This window comes from Lonchura striata, chromosome 5 (assembly GCF_046129695.1).
Source record: "Lonchura striata isolate bLonStr1 chromosome 5, bLonStr1.mat, whole genome shotgun sequence".
NCBI classification, from domain to species: domain Eukaryota; kingdom Metazoa; phylum Chordata; class Aves; order Passeriformes; family Estrildidae; genus Lonchura; species Lonchura striata.
In genome coordinates this window covers 5,615,789-5,638,225 of record NC_134607.1, presented here as the reverse complement: position 1 = coordinate 5,638,225, position 22,437 = coordinate 5,615,789, and the positions used below count along the sequence as shown (strand labels likewise).

The 22,437-nt window shown below is 40.8% G+C and overlaps 1 protein-coding gene across 2 annotated transcripts in view; it reads left to right on the top strand.

Annotated features, from left to right (window-relative positions):
* The window catches only part of FBLN1 (fibulin 1), a 63,982-nt gene that overhangs the window by 17,135 nt on the left and 24,410 nt on the right, over positions 1–22,437 (top strand). For both annotated transcript variants that reach the window (XM_021529922.1, XM_021529923.2), the window contains exons 3-14: positions 2,350–2,485; positions 6,772–6,943; positions 9,235–9,294; positions 10,965–11,066; positions 12,602–12,739; positions 14,901–15,038; positions 16,548–16,691; positions 17,489–17,617; positions 18,062–18,187; positions 18,996–19,115; positions 19,947–20,078; positions 20,619–20,742. In XM_021529922.1, the coding sequence (XP_021385597.1) occupies positions 2,350–2,485; positions 6,772–6,943; positions 9,235–9,294; positions 10,965–11,066; positions 12,602–12,739; positions 14,901–15,038; positions 16,548–16,691; positions 17,489–17,617; positions 18,062–18,187; positions 18,996–19,115; positions 19,947–20,078; positions 20,619–20,742 (1,521 nt within the window). The remainder of the gene's footprint in view (positions 1–2,349; positions 2,486–6,771; positions 6,944–9,234; positions 9,295–10,964; positions 11,067–12,601; positions 12,740–14,900; positions 15,039–16,547; positions 16,692–17,488; positions 17,618–18,061; positions 18,188–18,995; positions 19,116–19,946; positions 20,079–20,618; positions 20,743–22,437) is intronic.

Here is a 22,437-nt window from a genome sequence, read left to right as displayed (position 1 = left end):
AAAAAAAAAAAAAAACCAACAAAAAAAACCAACCCAGAGTCATAGAAAGGTACTACTTTATTTTATTTTTAGAGACCAATATTGTAATGGTCCATAGGCTGTTAATGGTACTCCTGGAAGGTATAACACCACAAGACAAATCTAAATGTCCTACTGGCCAGGGAGACACTTGTGCCTTAGGAAAGACAGGGAGAGACCCTGCTCATCTCAAACTCCCTGGAGCCTGCCTAGCTGGCTGTGGTGATCTCTGGCAAACAGCAGCACCTGGGCTGGAGTGCTGAGGGTAAAGGAAATCCAGCACTGGGTAGGGATTTCTAGCATTATTTTCTCCCATCCTTCAAGGACTTCTGCCTCTGTTACTGCCACACTTGTGTTTAGAGTCTCCAGCAATATTTGCTACCAGCGCAGCTTGGCTGTAGGATATGGGCAATGAAGTGTGATTTTATTGTTGTTGTTCTCAAAATGAACAAATGGTATTTTAATCTAGCATCCAATTGATGTTTAATTCCTCATTACATTTGGGGTGGACCACATAACTTATGAATACAGCTCTGGGAAATCTTTTAACAAACTTTCTTGTTTTGGTTGAAATTGCCTGTTTTTTCAGAGATTTCAAAGAGTTGGCTTGTGTTTGAAAAAAAAAAAACAAAAACAAAGCCACACCAGGAATCAAACAGATCTACTGAAAGACTGCTGTTGTTTGTTTATTTGTTTGCTTGTCTGTGGCTGACATATCTAGCTCCTCAAGAGAATCTGATGGGGTAAAGAGGCTGGAAAGTCTCAGCTCCCACACTCTTGGGCTTGGAGTTCTGTTTTTAGAGGCTTCCAAAGCCCTGAAAGTCAGACCACCCCAGAGCTGGGCAGGGAATGCAAATTCTGCTTCAGAGGGAATTTCAGCAACAAAAAAGCTACATATTCTTCCAAACTGGAACTAAATCAGATATCAAAATCTTCAAATATCCTGCCAAATAAAGTTACTGTCCAGTACTTAACTTCTTGCTATGATTTTAGAGTCAATTTTGGAATAATTTGTCCATTAATTTATCCTGGCTTTTAGTTCCTATGCATTGGAATATCATGGCTGTTTTTGTCCAGGTGAGAACTGCACAGTCAGACCACTGCTAATGATGGAGCTGTATAATTCTAGAGTGGTTTAGGTTGTAAGTGATCCATGTACAACCTAATAAATAGTAATTGGAATCTTCAGGAAGGTATCTTGACAACCTGGCCTCACCTACATGCACAGAGATGTACAATCTCAGGGCAGTACCTACATGTCCTCTGCTTTTAGTTGCCCGGCCTTAGAGCTGAGGGAGTCCTTCATCCCACCTGGGAGCTGAAAAGCAGGAAAGCTCCACCAGAGGGGATGCATGGTAAGCCATTTATCTCAGGTGGTGGTGGGAGAAGCTTGTAGTTCAGTAGTTCCACTGACCCACTCCTTTTCCTGATATTATCAAAATTTCCAACAGTGGAATGGAGAATTTTCAGGAGTACAGGGTATTTTTTCTCTGTTTCCCAGTGTCTGTAACAGAAAGTAGTGGTGGAAGAGTTTTATCCACAAAACTACCCAGCAAAGCAGAGTTACACATAAAAGCAGAGTGGAGAGAGGAGAAAAGTCTTCACTGGGCTTTGTATTCACATGACAGTAGCAACAGGACTGGAGGAGTTTAAAGCCTCCTCAGGCAGATTTTTTTTCCCCTGCAGGAACAAGTTTCCAGTTTTTCCACTGATGTTGAGATAGAATGATTTACTCAGCAGTGTAACAAATCTAAGTTTCCTGCACAATTTTATCCTGCCTCCTCTGTGCAGCTCCCTGCCCTGTAATACTTTTCTTTCCCTCTTCTTTCTTTTCCTCTTGTTTGCAAGAGACTCTGCTGTTTCTCATTGTGACTGCCCTTGGTATCTTCATTTCCCTCCATTATCTTTGGGTGTCCTACAGAACAATGCTCTGATCTTCCTTCCACATGCCATACTTGTGTAATTTGGGGCAACAGGTAGACTGGGGTTGCAGGCTTTCACAAGTTTCAGGGCCTGACATCTCCCTTCCATCAGCCACCAGCTGTCACAAGAATGCCAGAATGCAGCCCTCAAGTCCTTGAGCCCTGAGGCAGGTGTGGTTGAAGTTACCCATTTGTTTTAAAAAGTTGCCAGGACAGGCTGCGAGGTAGATCAGCAATGAAACTGTATTCACCATGTCCCACAGACAATCTGCCTGCTCCCAGGGAATCTCTTTATGCTGTAACAGCTCTCGCACAGAAACCCCTGTCCCTGTGCTAATTGCCAAATGTTGCATCCTCTGTTCTTGAGCCACAAGTGACAGTGTTCTCCCTTCCTTCCCTGCGGCGGCAGCATGACCCAGGTGCAGTGCTGCCTCAGCCAGCTGCAGAAGCAGTCCTGCTCCGACGGGCTGGAGTTCGCCAGCGCGCGCGAGGAGTGCGACTCGCACGTGCCCAAAAATTCCACCTGTGAGGCCGAATACTTCAAGGTGAGGCATCAGAGATACGCCTGCTTGTCCCAGAGCACTGGAATTGAGGTTATTTCTGGTTGACCCTGAAGGTCATTTGACTCAGTTTGCTGTGCATGAACGTTTTTTCCCTGCCTGTACAGCGTGTCTCTGTTAAGGTTGTTGGCTTTGTCCTTCCCTTTGGGAAGTGGAGTCCTGTTCAGCAAAGCAGACTGTCACATTGCATCTTAACTAAAGCAGAGGGGAGGATGCAAAAGGGTGGAAAACGTTGAGTGTGTAATTGCGCAGGAAACTACTTCTGCATGAAAAGAAGACATCAGTGCTCTAGTGTTGGATGGGTGAGAAACTCAGACACATTTCAGACTTCAGCTTTCACTAAAGCATTGTGGCCTAAGGTCAGACTCACTGGTTTTCAATATTGGTGGTCCAAAGGGGTAGGAGTGAAGTTAATCCTCTTAGAGTACTTATAATTTCAGCTTGTATAAGTGTTCTGAGTTAACATGACTTTGATTTACAGCTGGATGGAGAGATCTGTAAGCCTGTGATACCAGCATTTGAATCAGGATAAAAATGCCTGTTGTTGGCATCTGCAATTAATCTGTGCCCTGCCCTCCACCTTTATTACTGTCTTTGTCTCTCACTGCCTGGAAGGGAGCATAGTTATACCTTTCTCTTGGAATATTTTTGGAGTATTTTTGGAAAAAACTGCCATCAGTAAGATCATGACCTTGTCCATGAACCAGCCATGAACAACTTTGGTCTTGTTATGGATTTTTTTCCATGGTGATGAGAACAGATGGGAATGATTTTAGTTCTTCCCAGTGCTTCAAGATGCTGAATGGTTCATTCACGTAAAATAAAAAGATGCTGAATGGTTCATTCAGTTAAAATAAAATAATCTAAGATACAGAGGATGGCAGACAGTGTCTGACAAGTTTCATATTCTAGAAAATGCTGGCTTGATCTCCTGTCACTGGGATGTCACTGATTGTAGGGCTGGGAAGTAATCCAGGTTCTCAGTGGGATTAGAAGGAAGGTAACACATGCTGATGAGGCTGACACTGTTGGGTTCTCCTGAGTCTGTCCTCACGGGATTCCCTTGTCCCACGGTGTCTCCCAGAGGGATCCTGCATCAGTTGATGATGTCCAGGTCTCAGCACAGAATTTCCTGTGTGCAGCCTTTCCTATGGGAAGCACATCCCCCTCAGTCTGAATGTAGCACAAAATAATATTTCACTGTCTATGTCACTATTTTGACGGGCTCTGAGCAGATGAACAAGGACTGATGGTGAGGACTCTGCAGATCCAAGTGCTTGTTACCAAAGATTGGATTTTAGCAGCAGTACTCTTTTAACCACATGCCAGGAGACAACTCTATAGAAATTTGACCACCTTTAAGGTACTTGGACATTTTCCCCAAAATTTGGCATAGGTAATTTTCAAAGGTTGAGATCTGTCCTTATCTCAAAAGTTTTGTCATGAGTACTTTGGTTGTGTGTAATAGGTGAGCAAAAAATTGTATTGCTTTGGACTGTTAAAAATATTTTTAATTTTTGTTTAGCTCTTTAAGAGTTTTGGAAAATTCCTATGAATTATTAGTGGGCTTTTGGTTAGCATCTAATGGATTTCAACAAGGGGAGAGACCTCTTGTGGACAGATACCAAAAGCAGTGTTACTACAGGATTCACACCAAAACTGGCGACTTAAATCCAAACATAAATAATAAAAAATATTGTAAAACTTTGTAAAATTTACATAACCGAAAGGCCTTATTAATCTAAAGATCTTCAGGTGCTTCCTAATCACAGGAAAAATTTTATCTTCAAATTTCTCACATGTAAATTTACTCCTTATTCCTTTCTGTGAGGAGGCAGTAAAGGGATCATAGGAGTTCAGGTAGGACACAGCTGTCTACTGTCTATTCAAACACAAGGAGCAAGGCATGGCTTTGAAGCTGCATGGGATTTTCCTAATACCACAGGAGAAAAAGTTTGCTATTATTATTGGGGTGACTTAAGAAGCAGAGGCCTACAGGTAGTGAAAGGGTAGAATAACAACTTGATTGTTGGGTTGCATAATCCATGAAAGCAGTGATGATTCTAGCAAATAAGTAAATGGTCATCAAATTTCCAGGCAAATGGCAGCCTTTGGAAAATGGCTGCAAACACCTCAAGAACTCAATATGAAGGTTAGACTGCACTCCTGACTAAAGTATCAAAAGCTTTCAGATCAGGTCAACAACCAGGAAAATTGCTGTGGAAAAGGAAACATTGAGATTAGTTATACCAGGATCGTGCTAGTGGTAGTTCCATGCTGCTTTGTGTCTTGGAATTCAAGAGCACACCATGAACATGAGTTAAAATCTCCTGTGTTAAAGTTTGCTGTGCTGTTCCCTTTCCACAGTGGGAGAACTGAAAGTAAAGGTGACTTTCCAAGTCCACATGTGAAATATGTGGAGCTATGTCCAGGTCTACAGAGTCCTGAATGTGCTCTTCATCAGCTTCTCCATCTTTTTTAATGAGTATCTGCTCTAATGAGAGTTTCTACTCTACCTCTAATGAGGTATAGAAACATAAATTATTCTCATTATCGAGATGTTAAATCAGGATGCATTGTGCACAGATAGAATAAATACAGGTTGGAACAAATGGTTCAAGGCACACAGTTATGTTAATTGTAGACATGGTGTCTTACAGATATTACAAGAATTTGCAAATTCTGTACTCGAAGTTTCACATGAGCTGGAGACAGGATTTTTAGGTCGAGGCTCAACCTTGAAAGAAATAAAGAACTTAAGGCTGTTCAGCAGTACAAAAAAGGGCAAAATTAATGATCACTCTTCAAAAAATTTTAAGAGAAGCTCTGTAACTTCCAATATGAACATCCTGTGACAAGATAAAGAAGTGGACTGTCTTCCAGAAGAAGCCAGTGAGGGTACCAGAATTATATAATGCCAGAATCAGTCAAGGCATCAGCCCATTTAATAACTCAAATAAGATTTGGTTATCAAAAATGTGCAGGTTTAAGTCAAGTAATGAATCTTTATCTGACTTTCATTTTTTGTCTTCTAATTTATGGTTGGGAAAATTGCAAACTGACAAAATTATTGTCACGTATTTAAGAACTTTGAGAAGGATGCCTCAGGGAATTGCTTGGTATGTTAGAATAAGTATTGCCAAATGTTTCAATCATCAAGGGTTTATTTCTAAAGTAGTCCAAAAAAGCCAGAAAAGATGGAATTATCCCAAACATAATAGGATGAAACTGGAGCATCTGCCAGTGGGTGGAAGCAGTTGGAGGAACTAGTAAAAAAAGTGGACAGTAGGAACCATCTCACCAAACAAGAGTAAATAAGGGAAAACATGTATCCTGGAGACTGGGAGGGCATGAAAACAACACCCCAGGAGATGAGGCCAGGAGAGAGGAATTCCAGCCCTACAGCAGTCTGCAGCACAGAAAAGTTTCTGTGGTGTCTTTAATGACATCATACAGGATGGAATACTTGCATACTTCAGGATGCTGTTACTACCTTGACTTCCTGCTGCTCTAAGTTTTAATAGTGCCTTTCAGTTCAGTACAAAAAAAGAAAACACGTAATTCTTTACAAGGGAAAACTTAGAATGTAGGCTGGGACAGACATCTCAAAGTAATGCAAACCATTTCATAGTTGCCTTATTTTTAGCAGGTGTGGTTCTTAAAGCACCAAACTATAGAAATTTAGTTGAAAGTTTAGTTATTTTATGTTCCATCTGTTCTGTGTAATGGCGCAGGCAATTTTCTTCAAGCAAAATAGAGTCTGGAAGACCAAAAAACTAATAAAAAAGCTTAAATTGGCTTTCATGTGACAGTAACAATTGGCAGACACCAGTTCCAGAGAACCGAACACTTTTGCTGCTTTCTGACAGCAAGGCAGAAAATGGAATAAATGAGCAGCATCTTCTCATTTTAAAATAAAGAAAGCCTCCACAATATTAACTTCTGGCTGGTGTTTGAATCCAGGCTGTGAAGGCAGGGAGTAATGAAATCCCATGCACGTGTGGGGAGTATTGTGGTCCTCCACATGAGCTTGCACACCCCTTCTCACATACACAGTGTTCTGAGAACCAAACCCAGGTTCTGTGCTTGGCCAGGTGCAGAGCTCATTGAACTCCACAGAGGGTTAAGAAATTAGAGCCCAAGTATACAAGGAGTTCTTGAAGAGTTTGTAGAAAATTCTTCATCAGTGCCAGGGTGAGATAACTACTGACATCATTATCAAAGCTCACATTGCTTTGACTTTGTTAATATTTTAATTTTCTTTTTAACAGACATGTTGTTACTGTTGTTTGCTGGGAAAGGCTGCCCAAGTTCAAGGACAGAGCTGTGAACCCAACCCGAAGATAGGATATCAGTGTGGAATTGTCTTCAGAACTTGCTGTGGGAAAGGTCAAGAAGGCATTGATCTGTCCATCAGTGATTATGCTCCTAAAAAAGAGCCAGGTATTTTACTGTATACTTAAAAGACTGAGACAAAATGATTCAAGGTACAAGGAGTGTTTTCACTTTAAATTATTTCTGTTGGAATTCCTCTAATTTGACATCTCATCTGAGTAATTTAATGATGCGTGTTTTGGAGCTCATCTTTTTGGCTGAAAAAAAAAGTAACAGCTGAAAGGCTGTTGTTGAAAATAGGAGGCGGAAAGAGCTCACGTTATTTCTGGTATCAGAACTTAAATGTAAAAGAGCTTATTTTGGCAACTAATGATCTTACTTTGGAAGCTGAATATAAGCTATTAAATTTAATGGCATTTTGCCCACTGAGAAATGTTTAATTAAAATGAAAATCAACAAACAATTCTTAGAATTGTGTTGAAAAGCTAGAGGGCCTTTGCCAATTCAGCAGAATGCAAATGTTGCCATTATGTGAGAGGCAAATGCCTAAAAAGCAGTGGTATTTGAAATACCTGGACTGCCTGGGACAACTAAGATCTCCAGGAAGTGTGGAAACTGTTTCTTTTGATATTGTCAAAAAAGAGGAATACCTAGATGGCAGCAGATCCTGACACCCTTAACTATACCTAGTCTACAGAGCTGAAGAGAGTGAATGGCTACAGACTGAGCCTTCTAGACTTCCATTTGTTTTGGGTATTTTTCCCCCCTTTTTCACTTAGACCTGAAACTGCAGACAAGTCATGGCTGTGTGGTGTTGCCCCTCTCACTGGCCACCAAGCACAGAAAACACCATCTGGCTGGCAGATCACAAGCAACAGATTTAGCACTGGCTGAGGTGACTGGTCTGAGAGATCCCTCGTGCTCAGGCATCTCTGCTAATAAGAGAAATTTAAATTTGCATACTCAGTGTACCTGTATGGCATGAGACATGTGCCATCTATAAGAACTGCGAGCATGGTGTAGAGCATTTCCCTGCTGGCCTTTATGGGCGAGTGGCACACACAGCAATCATTAGTGTGGTTACTGTGGTACACAGAAGAGCCACTGTGCATTGCAAAATTGGGGCTGTGTCCACGAGCAGGGCAGGACAATGTTCTCATCATTCAGCTGAGAAACAAGCAGGCGTTTGGACATGCATCAAATAACCCTACTGACAACAAAAATGCCTGTAGAAAGGCAGAGCAAACAACACAAATAGACACTTCGGTTTGTTGTGAAGGGGACATGAGGCTCCACTTTGCAAGGCAGATTTTTGGACTAGAACCTTGTGTTTGTTGTGCATGAAGGGCATTCTGCTGCAGGGGTAAGGCAAGCTGGTTCTCCAAGTCACATAAAGTGTTGTCCACCGGTAGGACTTGATGGTCTTGGAGGGCTTTTCCAGCCTTGTTATTTTTGTGATCTCTGGTGTTGTGTCCCCAAAGGCCTGTACCAAATCCAACCAGACTTGGGCAAACTGATTCCATCAGCTCTACATAACTGAGATGTGCCCCTATGGCTGGAGGATCAGTTAACCAGCCCAGCCTCATGCCATTGCACAAACACTGCTTTCACATCCTCCATGCGTCACCTGCTTGTAAGTGACTGCTGGTGGAATGGGCTCAAGCACAGTCACTGAAACAAGCCTAAGTTTCCAAGTCAGTAAGCAGAGTATTTTGGGATTGTGTTTTTGCACACTACCAACCTACCTTTGCCCCTGTGTTCAAAGTTGTGGAATTGGAGAAAGTCCATTAGCTGTTTCTTTGGGGATGCAGTGGGTTCAGGATGTTTGGCCCTTACATGTCCTCACGTGGAGAGAATGGACTCTTGGAATGTGTATATGTGGCAGGAGAACCGGAGATCAAAACTCTCCAATGTATATAAGTATATTTGAAAGAATGCCTAAGTATGTGCCCAAAAACTTAGGTGTGGAGTTTTTTTTGAAATGAAGTCTAAGTAAATAACTGAGGTTAATTTGATTTTCATTAAATCTCTGAGTACCCCAAGCTACTATAATGTCAGTGAAAGCCAAGCATGCCTCAACAACATGACTTATGAAAATGAGGTTAAGCTCTGGTTAAAAGTCTGACATTAAGAACCTGTGTTTGAAAATATCAGTCCATATGTAATCTATGATCACAGTGTGACTTTCATATTGAACCAGTCAGATGGAAATTCCCTATGGCCATGATCATTTGAATGTCAAATTTAAGTAAGAAATAGCTGTAAAATATGTAAATAATGCTTTTTAATTTTATTCTGGTTTGTCCAAAATCCTGATGTGAGTTCCATCCCAAGCACACAGTGTTTTACCTTAAAAGAAAAGTGCTTTCTCCTCTAATGCCTATCTCTCCTCTTTTTAGTTGAAATTTCAAAGGAGGAACTAGACCAAGAAGATCCTTATCTGCATGATGGCTGCAGAGGTGAGTCAAGGACTAGTCCTGCTAGCTCTTTTGTGATTGCTTTCAATAAAGTAAAGCCAAATTAGATATAGAGATTAGCCAAAGCCTTTTGCCTAGGATATTTATGGGTAAAAAAAAGAGCCTTTCCAAGGAGTAGTGGTCCATTATGTGATGCCTAAATAGTGCCCAACTACAAGAGAGGTATTGTCTCTTGCAGTGGAGTTCATTTTACCCAACTGAAGCTGAGGCAATACATTTAACTTCTAGTGGGTAATACCTCAGAAGTGTCACCCCTGAACCTGTGGAGTACTTTGGATTCTTCACAACATGGTGATCCTATATTAAATATGTGCATCATTTATTCTTCTCTTGGTGTTTGAATATCAGGGTGTTTGAATATGAAATTAAACTTGTTTCTGTTTGAGATGCATCACCTGAAAAAAAGGAAGACAAAAGTGGCTGTTGTTCTGATTAGTCATGCTGCTCTGCCTCCTTGGAAATGTGCATTTGGAGAATTGCTCTGCTAAGTATTGTGACTTTTTATTGCTTGTCAACATATGATTTACATGTCTGTAAACCTAAGCCAGCAGTGATTCATTGTTATCTGCCAGCATTTCAGAACTCAGAAATGTATTTAGGATAAAATCAATTGAACAGGCTTATATTCCACTTGAAAAATTATTTACTGTCCTCCCTGTTCTACAGCTGTTACACTCTGGAGAGAGTGGGAACATCTACCAGGTCGTTAGTCAACCAGAGCCAACAGTGCCTCTCCTCCTTGTCTCCAGTTGCTAATTAGAAGAGATGACATAGAAATATGTGTTACATTATTTCTTTATGTAATCAGTTGTTGTATTTTTCAGTTAATCAGCTGCCTGCAGGAGATTTATTTGTATTGCTAATTGCCAGTTGGTGGTTCTGTCTACACTGTATTTTCTGATAAACTTGGCATGCCAAAAGTACTTGTAATTTTCTGACCTTTAACAGGGGAAACTTAAATTTCCTAGGCAATGGAACTTCCAGCAATTTGTTTTGGAGCACCTTCATGTTACATGGGGAAAATAATTCTGTTCTTCTAACACTCCCACTGCAGGTTTTACTGTACTGTCAGGATGGGGCTCACAGTATTAGCAGAGGCTATTGATCTCAACTACAAAACTATGGTTCAACCTAATTTTCAGCGATGCATTAATAGCCCTGTCCTCATTAGAAACTGTTGTACTTAAAAAATTATTTATAACTTATTATAGCTGCAATTGCTCACATGGATTGTGCCTATCGCACACCTTTTGTTTAATGCCTATCCAGCCATTCTAAAAAACAGGACAAGGGTTCTGTTTGCACTAAGAATATCTGCAGCCTTGCAACAAGTATTTGTTGTTGGAAGTATATAACCTTTTATCTATTTTTAAAATATGAAACATTTTAAATATTAATTTCTATTTTAACAAGGTCAGAAAAAGTTTTCTTAATGATGAGCTAAAATTTGTGTAAATTCTCTGTAGTATTCTGTTTGTCAGAATAACCCTTTTATTAATTTTTAGAGCTTTCAGTGCTTAGCCCTTTCTTTCATTTGTAAATGTGTATTAACTTACTTTCTAAATAAATCAAATATCCTGTAAATTAATGGTTTTTCTCCGATCCTATGAAGAGCCTCTTAATTACATGAGACCTTTTAACATATCCATTAGGTGGTGGGCCCTGCTCTCAGCAGTGCAGAGACACAGGATCCAGTTACGTCTGCTCCTGCTTTGTTGGCTATCAGCTTCAACCAGATGGTATCACCTGTGAAGGTAAAAGAAATAAAGCCATTGTTTTGATTATAAACATTCTTGTTTTAAAAGAGCAAGAACAGATACAAAAATACCCAGAGAGAAGTGAGCAGAATATGCTTATGTCAGCTGGGGAAAGAGGTAGTCAGAAAAAGTTGATTTGAATGGAGTGCTGAAATGAGATTTATGGGAAGATGAAGTTAAGAGAGGGTCAGTGGAGAAGTTAGAATGGTGAAGAGGCAGAGTTTGAACTTCTTGTTGTGAATAAAACCAAAACAGAACACCTATTCTCTCTTGTAAACGTGGATTGTTATTGATAAGGGAGATAAAATAAATAGAGTAGGATTCTTCAGCTTGTTAAGGACTCAAGTGACAGAAAGGATTAATGTTCTGGATTCCATAAGTGGCATGGCAATTGTCAAGGAAGGATTGTTAGTTTCTCTCAGAAGAAGAAGGCCCCAAGGCTGCCGGAGCTCCAGGAGCATTTGGACAGCGCTCTCAGGGATGCACGGGGGGGATGGTTGGGGTGTCTGCAGGTCCAGGATCTGGACTCAGTGATCCTTGTGGGTGCCTTCCAAGTCAGCATATTCTAGTCTGTGGCATCACATGAGGTGGGCTGGGATAGAAGTTGAATTTGACTTCAGGCATGTGCAATGTGACATGTGGTTCTGAGCCCAGGGTCCTTGTTGCTGAGGGACAGGAGCCCTTCCAAGGCATGGTTCACCTTGTCCATACTGCATAGTTATTCAAGGATGACAAGTGTTCTAGGTGAAGAGTGCCTTTCTCTGTCAGTAACTGGAAATGCAATCTTAAGTACCTCAGATGCAAACTTCAGAATATAAAATAAATATTGATGATTGGTCAGATTAACACTAACCTAGCTACACATATAAAAAGGAAGAGCTTTTACGTTTAATACACATGGATGTCAGATTTTCTTACACATTCAAAGTTAAAATGTAACAGAAATTCACAAAGGAAATGTCTATCAGTAGCTGTGAAGTAGAAAGACACAACTTGGCTCAAAGAGCCATCAACCATATGTTGGTGGGATGCAGAGCAAGGCAAGGATTTCTGTAAGTTTGCCTCATTTATATAGTCACTATAATCCGACTATGAAACTACTGAGGTTGGAAAAGACCCTAAAGATCATTGAGTCCAGCTTGGACTCAAAACTCCAAACACTGCCAACTCCACCAGCAGACCATGTATACACATCCTAGCTGTGACAACAGAGACATCAGCTACTGCTCGACTCAATCAGATGATGTTGAGTCTTTGCTCTCGCTCAGTGCAACTTCCTCTTCTTAAGTACACTGTGTCAGCAAGTCCTGGTGTCAGCAGGGTCCAAATGTCTTTGCTGGCTCATGCCTAGTGACAACTGTGTAGCTGGATGTGAACGTGAGGCCAAATCCACACCTTTGAATTCAGCTGCTCAGAGCAATGCCTGGCTGGAGGTGTCCCACAGCTAGCCTTCGACCTCGTCTCTTCCCAGTGACTTTGTGCTTCTTATTTACTCTTTCTTGTTTACTTTTAAATAATTTTTCATATTGTAGATATTAACGAATGCATCACTGGGACCCACAACTGTGGGATTGGACAGACCTGTGTCAATACGTTGGGATCCTTCCGCTGTCAGCGGGACACGAGCTGTGGAACCGGTTATGAGCTAACAGATGACAGCCGCTGCAAAGGTATGTCCTGTGCAGAGAAACTGGACTCTTCCAGGCTTAAGTTAAAAACTAAACACATCATCATGTCGTGCTCTTTGGCCTTCGGTAAATACACACGGAACTGAGACACACACACTTCAAGGACAGCAGTTTTTCCACTTGTCACCTCGCAAACAACCAGATCATGCAGCTGGGGGCTGCTGCAAAGGCTTCCAGGAGAGAGAACTCTATTTCACACTGGCAGCCTGTGTTGCATGTTAGGAGCTGGTCTGGGGACTAAAACAGGTGATTACCAAGGCCAAGAACTCACACTATACACAATACCCTGGAGATTATTTCTGGCTGGCTCCAGTGTGGTCTGTGGAATTCATCGCTCATGTGTGAGTGGAGTGCCTAAATCCTGCTCTTGGAGCATCTCTAATGGTTTCATTGCACCTGCATGAATCAAGTTTGGACATTCTGGAGTGTGAAGCAAAGCGTGGCAAGTGGAACAGCCAGGTGATTCAGTTTGAAAATGTGAAGGTAGATGCATCTTTAGAAAAAAAAAGCGAGCTTTTATCCTTAGGAGGTTACAAAGGGCTTAATTTCTTAATCACGGCATTCCTAGGGATTTAAAAATGCAAAGGGGTTAAAACCACTTTCTTGAATAGCTGTGCTTGAACACAAGGGTAATAGTCCTTCTTATTAAAAAAGTTACTTGTTTCAAGTTCCATCCAGCTTAAAGAATTCCCTTATGCATCTGTAACTTCCCCTGCCGTGCTGCCTTTACAGAGATATAAATTAGCAGCAAACTCCAGTTGATGTGGAATTAGTTTTCACTATGAGAAAGCCTGTTGCCCCTAAGCTTAGATTGGTTTATAAATAAACTAATTTCATTCCACTGAGTAAATTAACTCAATAAAAATTTTAGGTAAGGTTTTAATGTAGGAATTGATCAGTGATGAATAATAAATAGATTGAATAAAAAAAGCTGATGAACAGACTCCAATGCTAAACCTGCAGAACATCATGCAATGTTTTTGAAAGTATCATGGTGTAACTATGATCCCTTTGAAGTAACACTTCCATTGGTTTGAATGACATCAGATTTAGGCCAACAAATAGCTTACTGGCAAGTATTAACATATTTCTCTGTTGGAAAACAAGGAGTACAGATAGTAAATTATACCTGCAACTAATGTTAGAAAGTTCTTATCTGGGTAAGATATGTTAATAGTGTTAATTATTAATGCTATGTTAATAGTGATAAAAAGTCATGTATGGTTTTTAAATGCCAAGCAATATGACTGAGGTGTGCTACATGTAGAACCCTGCTAAACCCAGTTCAGTATTAAAGCAACCTAAACTTTAGATCGTCTCTACACTCATTTTTTAAGTCCCACAAAGCTCTAGGGCTACTGTTGTATCAACTGCATGAATGAGAAAGCTGAGGTATCCCTTTGCTGCAGAGTTTCTGTATTTTGATATCTTTAGGAGATTTCATCCCCTTGCAAATTAGCAAACATGAAATTTTAGTTGCTTTATGTGGACAGGACTACATTTGTGAGTGAAGCCTCGTTTGCTACTGTCTCCTTTATCTGCTTTATGTGAACAGTAATTTATTCAGAAATATTCATTGCCTATTCTGAACTGGAGTAGAATATTAAAATAAGCAGAAGTCATATTATGTGCATTTTAAAGCATGATAATGCAGGGATATTGCAACCCTTAATATGGGTGGGAATTGAGGCCAATTATTTAACTTACAAAAAAAAAATAACATCTGCATTGGATTTAAAGCTAAAATTAAAATTGCACTTGGGTAATTAAATCTTCCTGGCTTAAATCTAAGCACGCTGCTGAATCAAGGCTGTGCTTTGAGCAGTGCTGAATGTTTTGCTTTAGGTACTCTATAATAGTTTTTACTCATTTAGTTGTGAGAACTAAACTTGTAAAGCATAATATGCACAGACACCCCTATATGTAATATTAATAATGAAATAGTAAAAAAATCTTTACCTATCTGGTTTTACTGAGATCTTTTTAGAGCTAATAAGTCAGATTGATCCTGGATCACAGAATTCCAGGAAGGTATGCTGAGGATTAATATGAGTGATGATTTTAGTTATGTCTTATGTTTTAAATGCAATGAAAAAAAAACCTGTCTAACTCCTGCTAACAATTTTTTTTTGTGATGTACCAGATATTGACGAATGTGAGACTGGTACTCATAACTGCCCCCCCGATTTTATCTGTCAGAATACTCCAGGATCTTTCCGTTGCCGACCCAAGCTACAGTGCATGAGTGGGTTTATACAAGATGCACTAGGCAACTGTATTGGTAAGGCATGTTCTTGTCTTGGGGATTGCTCAAGTGTTTCCTATTCTTGTCTTGGGGATTGCTCAAGTGTTGTCTGTTCTTGTCTTGGGGATTGCTCAAGTGTTGCCTGGGAGAAAAGCTGTAGTTTCACTTGGTATATTCTGAACTACTCAAGCTATTCTTCATCTGTGTATCCATTGGTCTTTCCTTGATCCCACAGGTAAGACTGCCAGATGAAAATCATTTAAATAAAAGACTTAAATATTAGATCACTATTTTTAATGAGATTGCGTTACCTAAGGTGGTTAGCTGCTTAAGCCTTTGGGTGTTTTATCTGAAAAAAAAAATTGTAAAAAAGTTGTCATATATTTTATCTAGCTCTATCCAAAATGTTTTAGCCAAAGGTTTGTGTAGAAAGCTGTAATTATGCCATCCTCTGGAACACCCTTTGATAATAGTCTGCTTGGTTTTACAGGCATGTAGATCTTTCTAGGCCTGTCCCACGTTATAGCCCATCAAGAATCTTATTGTGTATGAGAAAGATTGGACAGTTATAATGTACTGTGAGGAGGAGTTTTACTTTAAATACTGATGGCAATCTTGTCAGGCCAATGCCTTGTTTCCAAGACTCCCCAAAACCAGAATTATAGCCTTCATATAAATGCACTAAAATTACTATTTTCCAGCAGATTTATATGGGTTTGTCTAATGTGACCTACAAATCTATCAGTTACTCCCTTGAGTATTATTTTCAAGTCTCAACTTTTAATTCCCCCATTGGCATAGCAAGTCTTGGACTTGTGGAACTGGCCGAGCAGCAGCAGCTGCCAAGTTGCACTCATGATCAGCCCCTTGTTCTCCAGTAGTGTTGAAATCTGACACTGGAAACAGACTGAAAACAAAACTGCAGCCTTTAAAATGAGGGGGGCAGTGCCTGTGCACAGCAAGCCCTTTGAAAGCACATGCCTGCCACAGGTAGTGCCTGCTCCATGGCAGCTTTTGATTAACTTGCTGTCATGGGCATCAGTAAAGCCACTTCAATTTGCAGCAGCAATAGTTACTGCCCGTAAAATGCATTTGCTCAAAACATTTAGGCAGTTTCACAGCCTAACTTTATGCACTGGGAATCAAATGCTGCTCTATGTGGAGTTGAGGGGATTTTGTTGTTGGATTTGTGGTTCTGATCATCATGTAGAAGCTAAGAGCTCAATCAGAACACATGGACTGAAGCAGAATTGGTTAAGCTGGTGAACTGTTGATCAATGCTTTGTATGTTTAGGAGAGACTTTTAAAGGCTTTGAAACAAATAGAAGTTCTGTACCAAATTTCCACTGCTTTTCAGGGCTATTTATGGCTTTTATACTTCCCCAGAGTTGACTCTGGAAGTATTGTGTCAGTGAAGCTAAATGTCACGAGTAGTTGTCTTCTCCCATAGGCAGAACTTGAACTTTTCTCTGAGGGGTTACATAATGAGAGCATCTTGCCTTGAACCTCTGGAGACCAGAAAGAGTTACACTGACTCTCTTGCAGATATCAACGAATGCCTGAGTGCCAACACGCCGTGCCCAGCTGGGCAGATCTGTATTAACACTGATGGCTCCTTTACCTGCCAGCGGATCTCACCCAGCTGTGGCCGAGGTTACCACCTCAATGAAGATGGAACCAGATGTGTAGGTGAGCAACAGCTGGGGAAAAAAAGCAGTTCTAAGGAAATAACTCACATAAAGGATTTATGTTTACTAGTGTCTTGCACTTTGTCCAGGTTTTTATCACTCCCACAGTCAATTCTTGGTCCTGTTCTTTCCCTCATGGCAGTCCCAGCAAGTGAAGAATGACATGCATCCACCCTCTGTCCTTCATAAAACTCATGAAACCCTATGTTTTGAGGAGTAATGATTATCAGCCCCATAAATAGCATTGGCTGTGACTGTGTCAATGGAACAGTGCTGTGTGGTCCCAAATCTCTTAGTACAGAGAAATAACACAAGATCCACTTAATGTCCCACAGAAGCCATTCAAGTAACACTGAAAGACATTCTTGCCTTTGGCTGGCTTTTAACTGAGGTGGTTTTTGCAAAGACAGGCATTTTTGTGTGTGTTTTCAATTTCTGTGAGTGGCTTGTCAAAGCACTACTGATGACTCTGGATCTCAAACATCTTAGACTAGATGAAAATCTGATCCACAAATATGAGTATGCATAATGAAACAATTTTGCACCTGAATTCCTCCAAAGATTGCTTTCATCCCAAGTCCATCCACATTAAGGACACCTTAGAACTAACCTGGTTTGTATTAATGGTTTCGACTTGTGACTCTGATCTTGTAAAAGCTGAGAGCATGGTAACATCTTGTTTTCTGTTTCAAAACACTATAACCACCAGAGGACAAAAAAAAAAAAAAAAAGTTAACATGTTGCTCTTCTCTCAGCTTGCATAGTTAGAAGTGTAACTAAAATCACTTTTTGTTTTAGATGTGGATGAGTGCTCATCCTCTAACCAGCCCTGTGGAGAAGGGCACATTTGTATCAATGCCCCAGGCAATTACCGCTGTGAGTGCAAAGCTGGCTACACCTTTGATGTCATCAGCAGGACTTGCATTGGTAAGTTGCAACCTAAATACGTGCAGCCATAGCACTTACAAAATGATCCTGTGTAAAGAATGTTACTGCTCTGTGCATGAGCTCTGTCATCAGAATGTAAAATTGACTGCTATATTATTTGGCTGACTCTAAAACCGTACTAAATAATTGCTGATACTTCAAAGGAAGCTGTATTAGTATTGTCGACATGTTATCTGCTCTCCTGTTAGCACGTAAGGTTGTGAGAGTGTGTATAATTGTTTTCTGTGATATTTTTATAAGCACCTAAAGCAAAAGATTCCTTTGTAAGATCAAAGCAACTTTCTCCGTATAGATCTAATCCAATTATACTCTGGGGTGCTTCTAAATCAGCATTTTGAGAACTTCTCTCTTTAGTATGAAATTTAAATCTGGAAAACAGCAATCAAACCTTTATAATCACTCTCTGTGTGCTTGTCCTTGCAGATATCAATGAATGCAGGCGCTACCCAGGCCGCCTCTGTGCTCACAAATGTGAGAATACTCCTGGTTCCTACTACTGCACTTGCACCATGGGCTTCAAACTTTCAGCTGATGGTAGATCCTGTGAAGGTATGACTGTCAGTGCTTTGGTTGTGGAGTGTGAGAAAAACAGCTCATTGCTCTTTTAGCTGCTTTTTATTTTAGCTTGCACGACTGCACTGGAATGGCACGAGAAATCCTCTCAGTGCAGTCTCCTTGATTACATGAATGCTGCTGTGATTAGTCGAGGCCACTATAGCCCACAGCTTGAATACATCACCCTTAGACTGCAGCATTTGACAAGATGACACAGCCTCAAGCTGCACCAGGGAAGGTTCAGGTTGGACATCAGGAAGAATTTCTTCCCTGAAAGGGTGGTGAGGCATTGGAAAGGGCTTCTCAGGGAGGTGGTGGAGTCCTCCTCCTGAAGGTGTCCAAGGAACGCCTGGATGTGGCACTCAGTGCTCTGGTCTGGGTGGCAAGGTGGGGCTTAGTCACAGGCTGGACACAATGGTCTTAGAGGTATTTTCCAGCCTGAATGATTCTGTGATGCAGAGGAGTATGGGTCTGCTTTTGCTGTACTTTGAAGGGTGATTCAACTCATTCAGGTTCAAAACCAGCCTTGCTGATATCCACAGACAAAAATGTAAGTGTTGGCCTTAAGATTCCCTCCCAGTCTCACACCTTGAAGTGCAGGAGGAAATTATAGTGCAAATTAACCTATACTGCCTGTTAAGAGTAACACACTGAGAGTCCCTTATTTCCAGGTTACTCAGTGACATGTACCATCCTTTTTTAATTAAAAAAACTACCTTCCAAAATTTTGTCCTATTCCAGTATTAGGAGTGATGAATATTGGAAGAAACGTGGGGTTCAGGTGAATCACTTTGCATTTCAGATTTGAATGAGTGTGAGAGTAACCCCTGCAGTCAGGAGTGTGCCAATGTGTACGGCTCCTACCAGTGCTACTGCCGCCGTGGATTCCAGCTCAGCGACATCGATGGCATTTCCTGTGAAGGTGAGCTCTGGAGTGCTGCAGGGAAAGGCTGGGTGGGCATTTCTTCTTCTTGCTGTAACAAACGCGAGGAATTCCATGTAATTTATCATTTTAACATTTGAGTCTCTTGGGTATTTTCTTGTGAAACTGTATTTAATGAAGGTCTCCCGCCCATGTCCTTTCCTAGAAGCATCTCTTTGTATGTATGGTGTCATTTTTGCTGTTTACACTGAACTGTAGCTGGGCACACTTTTGTAACTTGACAGAAAATTGTCTTTTTCCTGAGGAACTACCAGAATTTCTAGTCTTCAACAAGTGGGGATATGAGCATATTTATGTGTTACATATGTAATACATTATATTACTAGGTAGTATTTTATATATCCTCTTTTTGTGGCTGGTTCTGAGCTAATATGTTCTCAAATGCAAGGAAGATGTGGGTGTGACCTCATGGCCAAGATTCTGAGCTTACTAAACAAGGTCTTGGACAGAACACCTACTTTTGATTTCCTTTTGTAAAAATAAAACTATTCCTCTCCCTCCCTTTTATAAAGCACTACAATACATGTAAAGGGCTTGCTCTCATCCATTACTTTGTGTCTTGGGCTCTTATATAGCTTTTGAGTTTCTTCAGAGTTCTATTTATTCCTGAAAATCTTTGCTATTTAGATGTTGTTGGCTAGAGCCACACTTATCTGATGATCTTCATTAGAAGAAGAAGAAGAAGGAGAAGAAGAAATTAGAATCATTGAATTGTATTTCAAGCTGATAGCAGGAGCACTGTTCATGTGCACTGAACTGGCTGAATGTCATGAACACATAGAAAATTAATGGTGTTTTTTTTTCTTGCAGATATTGATGAATGTGCTTTGCCCACTGGAGGACATATCTGTTCCTTTCGATGCATTAATATTCCTGGGAGCTTTCAATGTACTTGTCCCTCCACTGGGTACAGGCTGGCACCCAATGCACGCAACTGCCAAGGTGGGTTCAATAACTGCAGGGAGACCTCACTGGATTGGGGAATTCTGACACATTCTAGCAGTTTTTGTATTTAAAAAATGCCTTTCTACAACATTCTAGGTAATTCAGTACATGTCAGCTCAACATCTGAAGAAACAAGAAACCTTTTATAATAAACATACAGGAAATTTCAGTTACAAAGTAATTCAGTAGAGATTACTTTTAAAAACATTATTAAATAATTATAAAGAATTCTTACAATGAAGATTCCAATGGTGAAATGCTATGAGTTTGTTTAGCCATTAAAAGGAAATATGTCAACATGTCAGCAAATATTTAGGTCTTGTCCACTTAGTGGCACTGCTGCTCTTCCTTTTCTTCTTGCTGGTTGGTTGGGTTAGTGTTCTTCTTTTTATGTCCTTTTGTCCTCTCCTTGCAATCCTGTAGTAATGTTTAATTGCACCCCACGTTCTGTAGTATCTGATAGGGTAGTGTCATTGCCTGGCACCTGCCAGGGACAGGAAAAGCAGTGTTTAATCCATGCCCCCGTTTCTTTGGCAGATATTGATGAGTGTGTTGCAGAAAGCCACAACTGCTCTTTCAACGAGACCTGCTTTAACATCCAGGGCGGCTTTCGCTGCCTGTCCTTGGAGTGCCCCGAGAACTACCGCAAGTCAGGAGACACGTAAGTACCTGCTTTTGCAGTTTTTTGTGGCATAATCTCCTCAGTGCCATGCCACTGCCTGACTGAGGACAGAGCAGTTTCTAGCAAATACGTATTGTGTTGGCACAATATGTTTTGCACACACAAGTCTGCTTTCTTTCTCATGCTACTCTTTCTAAGAAAAAAAGATACTCCTTAAAAAGTGCCAAGTGTCAGTGGTTTGCACCATAATGATCTCCAGAGCCACAAGCAGATACTCTCTGTCTGGCTCCCTTGCAGGCAGCCTGACAGGAGGGCTACACTGGGCTTTGAAATCCTTGGCTTTTATTTCAGAATCACACATGATCTTTCCTTACCGTCACAGTTCAGCTAAAAACTTCTTTTTAGCTTCCTCTCTGTAGTCTCACCTGTATTGTTGCAAAGCATTGCAAGAATGTCTTATTTTTGGTACCATTTAATTGAATCATAGAATATTAAGGGGTTAGAATGGACCTTAAAAATCATCTAGTCCCAGTCCTCTCTGCCATGTACAGGGACATGTCCCACTAGACCAGTTTGCTCAAGGCCATATCCAAACTGGCCTTGAGCACTGCCAGGGTTGGGGGATGCACCTCACTGGTCAACCTGTTCCAGTGTCTTACCACACTCACAATGAAAAATTTCTTCCTAATATCTTACATAAATCTCCCGTCTTTCAATTTGTATCCAATTTTCACCTGTATTAAAAACCCGGGAATCCTGCCCCTAATTGTGTCTCTAACCTAGCTCAGAGATAGTCTGTGCATACTGGTGTAGAAAATAGGAGACAGCTCTAGGAGGAGGGGCAGCTAGCAGCTCTTTTATACCCATCAAATAGTGCCAGCAGGGAGGAGAAGTTGTTGCAAGTCCTCAGCTGTGTAGCTAGAGTTTATGGCTGGTGAAAGTGATGCTTTGCCTCCTGGCCACCCTGTGCTCCAGCAATTCTTCTAAAGGTTGCTTCCAGTGTGCCCCGTACTCAGGTAAGTGTGTGCTCCACCAGCCAGGGAGGAAAGCTGACAAATCACATTTCTTATCAGCCCACTGTTGCTTTTCCCAGTCAGTGCTGGCATGGCCACCATCTGTCAGACAGACCTGAGTACTCTGTGCCTTCTCTGTACAATGAAGTCAACACTGATCATCTCAGGGATTTTGTGGATTAGTCTTTGAAATGTCATATAAGTGGCACAGCAGATGCATTTGATCAGAATGCTGGAGAGGAAGTTCATGGTGTCAACCCAGCTACTTATAAAATATGCTTGTGTTCTGGGAAGGGTAATAAGAATTAAATTTTAAATTAAATTTGTCACATTAGTGACCAGGCAGTGCCTCATGATGCAGATGTTCTCTTTATTTGTAGGACTGTGGGTTCATTGGTATCCTAATTTTAAAAAAATTGCAAAAAGTGCATTGTGCAATGGGCCACTAGGTAGAATTTCTGCTCTTACAGACATTCCAGCATTGCAGAGTTCAATTTATAAAATACACATCATACACACATTCAATCTCATTTTCTCTCTTATCTGTATTTGACTTCATTGGCTCTTTGAGCTATATGGCATATTTTGGGGAAGCAGTGGAGTGTCTGAATGCTTTTCTGTGTCTAGGTTGATGGGTTCTGTAATGGCTTTCTCTGCCTAACTCAGTCCTGCTCATAGGGTGAGATCCTTCTTATGTGCTCAGGCTATAATTAGGCTGAGT